The following is a 4,666-nucleotide window of genomic DNA, read 5'->3' as shown; positions in this document are numbered from 1 at the left end:
ATTAATTGGTATTATTGCATGAATAAGCCCCATCAAGTTCACCATTAGTACCCTATTTGCAATTAATAAGAAAAAATATTATTATAATAAATAAATAAGATATAATCATATAATAAGTAATTTATTACCTTAAATACATCTCTCAATTATTGATAATATGGCTCATGTGTTACTTCAACTGCTTGTGTAGGCACAACCATTTCTTTTGAAAAAAGAAGCATTGAGTTCAACATTCCATGAAAGTAAAGTGATTAAATCTTCTTTTTATAGCACAATTTCTCATCAAATAATGATGTCATCTCCTCCACAAATTGTAATCCAGTGTATAAAGTACTGTTAGCATGACCATAATCAAAAAATGTAAAAGGCAAAGAGGCCTAATTGGCAAATTTACCACTCAAGATTTCAAAATCTGAAGCAAATGGGAAATAAAAGGGATTGATATTGATATTGTTCCTAATTTGGCCTCCGACTAGACTAAAACCAATTTGGTTTAACATTAAAAATTGTGCTTGGAAAACAAAACATTTTGGCCTTTGAATTTAAATGATCTTTCACCCAAACCCCGACATGATTTTTTTTTTATTTTCTAAAAACATAATTTTAGTTTATTTAAAATAAAACTTTGATTTTATTATTATTTTTCCAAAAAAACACACAAGTAGATATCCAAATATCTACCCCATTTGATGCCAAAATTAAATTGAAAACTATTTAAAATTGAAGTCAAATCAAGTCGAAATTGAGATTGTAAGCCTCGACAAAACTTAATGTTTACGGTAAGTTCCAACAAAATTAAATCATTGAAAATATTAATTTTTAATTAATTTGTTTTTCATTATAAATTAATAAAATTAAAATTTGATTTGATTTAGATAATTACAATTATAATTTCTATTTTAAAAAATCTCCAAATCCTCTTAATTCAAATTGTTTTTTGATTTTTTTTTCGAATTAAATTCAATGTAATATATGCGCTTTATTACCAAAATATCCAATATCAATGCCATATTGGATACCTACAACATAAAAAGACAATTATAGTTTAAAACGCATTAAATATAAAACAAGGAGATACATTAATAAATTCTAAATTTAATTATTAAAGTGCGGATAAGAGATTCAATCATCGTCTTTTTTGCATTTTTAACCATTAGCATCAAGATTTGTCAATCTTGGTGTAGGAATAAGAAGTATAGGTTCCTTTTTCTTCATAACAATTCCAAATTTGCCGGACATGTCAAGCACTATTCCGTGTGGCAATCTCCACTCAAAAGAATGCAACAATGAAGCCAATATGAAAAACAATAGCTTCTCCCCTAAGGGTATTCCTGGGCACTTTCTCCTTCCGGACCCAAATGGCATGAACCGAAAATCATTTCCATAATGATTTGAATTATCGGGATCATTTAAGAATCTTTCTGGTCGAAATTCTAAAGGATTCTCCCAAATACGAGGATCCCTATGAATGCACCACATGTTTATGAACAACCTACTGCCCTTTGGTATGGTATAGCCGTTGAGATGGACGGATCGGGCCGGACATCGAGGAACAAGGAGCGGTAGTGCTGGATGCAGTCGGAAGGTTTCCTTTATCACAACGTTTAGGTAACTTAAATTAGACAAGTGAAACTCTTCAACGGTGTTGTTTACCCCAACAACATCACTTAATTCTTTCTTCACTTTCTCCATTATTTCTGGATGTTGCATTAGCACTGCCATTGTCCACTCTACCATAGTTGTAGTAGTATCTGTCCCACCCACCAATATATCCTAAAAGTTCAAAATTAATAGCATTAATTACCCAAACTAGAAAGCAAAGATAAAAGGGTATATTATGCAAAGATAAAGGGTATATTATATATATAGTAATTACTTTTTATTTTCGTAGTCGGTTGGGTATATTAATTTTATAATATTTTTAAAACATTAAATTTTGTTTAAAATCATTAATGAATTGAAAAATAATAATATAATTACAAAATATTTTTAAAAAAATATTTAATTAACTTATATTAATATTATTTAATGTTAAAACAATACAAAAATTTATCATAGTTTGAATATTAATATCAATTTATTAAAATTTAAATAATTATATTAATATTTTTATAATTTATTTATTTTATATATACTAGTTCATATGTTAAGTACATAACACTAAAATTTTATTTTTTTTCATTTAACTCTGTAGATATTATTTTAAATGAAAATATCTTACCAATACATCTATTTATAGTGCTAAAAATTAGTTTTAATTGGTATAGGTAATTATAATTATTTTATAAATTTTATAAATTTTTAAAAAAATAATAATATTAAGAAACATAGATAATGCAATATACTAAATTTTAATTAATTGACTTTCTTCATCTTATTTTCTTAAATAGATATGAGTCAAACTATTTGTTGAGTTGAGATTTGTGTTGAATTGAATAAATTTAATTAGATGCAATTAATATTTATAAAAAAATATTTAATTTAATTATAAAATATATTTATTTTCTTTTGAGTTTTTACATATAAATTAAGGATAAATAAATAAATTCATACATTGTAGATTATATTATCAGTATATTGATATTATTTTTATATATATAATGTTAGTCTCGCACATTTAGTTCTTATTAATTATATAAAAATGATTTTAAAATTATTAATTATTAACATATTTAAAATAAAATCATATTTATATATAAATTGTGTTTATTTAATTAAAAAAACTTAGTTTGTGTTTTTAATTTATCCAATTATATTCAATGATTTTATAGATTTATAATTTTATTAATTAATAATATATTTTATTATTTTTTAACTAAAACTTTTAAAAGATATGATCAAATTAATTAATTTCACATTAATATACTATCATGTTAACTTTTATTATTATCACATAATAATAATATTAATAAATTATTATTTTAATGTCAATTTAATAATATATTTAACAATAAAGGGTATCTCAAAAATCATGCTTATATATATTAAAGATGGTTAAATTAATTTGTTTTAACATGAAAGTTGTTAATATTCAATTTTATACAAAGGTAAATTTGTGCTATTAGTTATTTTTAGTGTAATATTCAAAAAAAATTAAAAATTCCAAAAATAAATAAATAAATAACTAACAAATTAAAAAAATGAAAACCAAATTCACAACTTACCACGACCAGACCCTTGACTTCATCCATTGTAAGAGGTGATGCATTATCTTCGTTGTTATTGCGTTCCAAATGCAATAGCAGCTCTAAGAAGCCTAATTTTTGTTCACGACTCTTCATATCTTTTTCCTTATCAATGGCCACTTCAATTACAGATTCAAGAAGTCGATTGAACTGTTGGTTGATTTTCCTCATTCCCCTCTCAATACCTTGTATGTCAAACCGTGCAATCGCCGGAAAAATATCGGAGACGTTCGGTTTTCCCATTAACACCATTGATTCAGACGAATTCTCTTTCAGGTTACCTTCAATGGCCGCCCCTTTCTCACCTGGGAGTTCACCTCCCAAAATCATGCTGATGGCCACATTTAATGCCACTAAATATGTCCATTTCCCAATATCAATTGGCTTGCCAACATTTTCATACACATCTTTAAGGCCATTCATTACTTGTTCTCTTCGTAGACCATAACAAGCATTCAGCCTAGCATTGGTAAGCAACTCGGTTGCAAGAACTTTACGTTTGTTTTTCCATCGAGGATTGCTGTAAGAATCGAATGCAATATCATTGCAACCAAAGCTAGCAACTTGTGCAGCAATGGGTGGATCTCGTTCAGAGAAAGTTACATCATGATCACGAACCACTTCTTTTGCTAGTTCCGGTGAGCTAATTACGACACATAGCTTGTTGCCAAGCCAAAGTTTGAAGATGGGACCATAGGTTGCAGCCAGTTCGGTGAAGGACAGGTGAAGATTATCGGTTCCAAGAAATGGAAGATATCCCACTATCGGCAACCCTCGAGGGCCCGGCGGCAACTGAGCGACGATCTTCTTGGACTTCTTAACGAACCATAGGTGCCAAAGTGAAATTGCAAGTATGACCATGAAAAAGGATAAGACAGCTCGAAAGAGTCCATCTTTCGGCTTGCTCAAATCTAATAGCCATGGATACAAGGCGTAAGCTGTCTGCAACATTCTAGGGGGGAGCTAGAGAAAAAAAAAAAGATGATTCACAATAAGAAAGTAGACATGATTTTATATAGGAGATTTAATTAGAGGATAAAAGCAACTATGAATGACTTAGCTGGAACTTGGCCACATATAGTCTTCATGCTCTGATATTTCGTTTAATCATAACCTCTAAATCTATTTTGAAAAAAAAAATCAATTAATCCAATTTTCTTTTTCAAAATATCCGACCATAGACTCAACCAGATTTTTATTCTAGTTTGTTCAAATAATCATGATTTTTTTTTTACTCAATTGAGACATTAATGAACGAGAAATTATTTTATGGACCCTTCTCACCACATTATTTATGGTATCTTATTAATTATTTAATGATATTTCAATAATTTTTTTTTGTTATTCACATAATTTTGATTATTTTTTTACTCTCAACCCCAAATCCTGAATCTAAAATCTCAAACCTTAAACTCCAAATTCTAAACCCGAACACTAAATCTATAACCTCGAACCTTAAACCTCAAACTCGTAACTTATAA

At 27.9% G+C, this 4,666-nt stretch overlaps 1 protein-coding gene across 1 annotated transcript; it reads right to left on the bottom strand.

Moving 5' to 3' along the window:
* Positions 1 to 1,075: 1,075 nt before the first annotated feature.
* On the bottom strand, positions 1,076 to 4,406 carry LOC107920264 (cytochrome P450 71AU50). Its single transcript, XM_016849879.2, has 2 exons — positions 3,165 to 4,406; positions 1,076 to 1,773 (listed from the first exon to the last, which is right to left on the bottom strand). Exons 1-2 carry the CDS (start codon positions 4,134 to 4,136, stop codon positions 1,147 to 1,149), a joined length of 1,599 nt encoding a protein of 532 aa, XP_016705368.1. The 5' UTR covers positions 4,137 to 4,406; the 3' UTR covers positions 1,076 to 1,146.
* Between the last annotated feature and the right edge of the window lie 260 nt (positions 4,407 to 4,666).

This window comes from Gossypium hirsutum, chromosome D03 (assembly GCF_007990345.1).
Source record: "Gossypium hirsutum isolate 1008001.06 chromosome D03, Gossypium_hirsutum_v2.1, whole genome shotgun sequence".
Lineage (NCBI taxonomy): Eukaryota > Viridiplantae > Streptophyta > Magnoliopsida > Malvales > Malvaceae > Gossypium > Gossypium hirsutum.
Note: the sequence above shows the minus strand (reverse complement) of the source record. Positions and strands in the feature narration are given on the sequence as shown.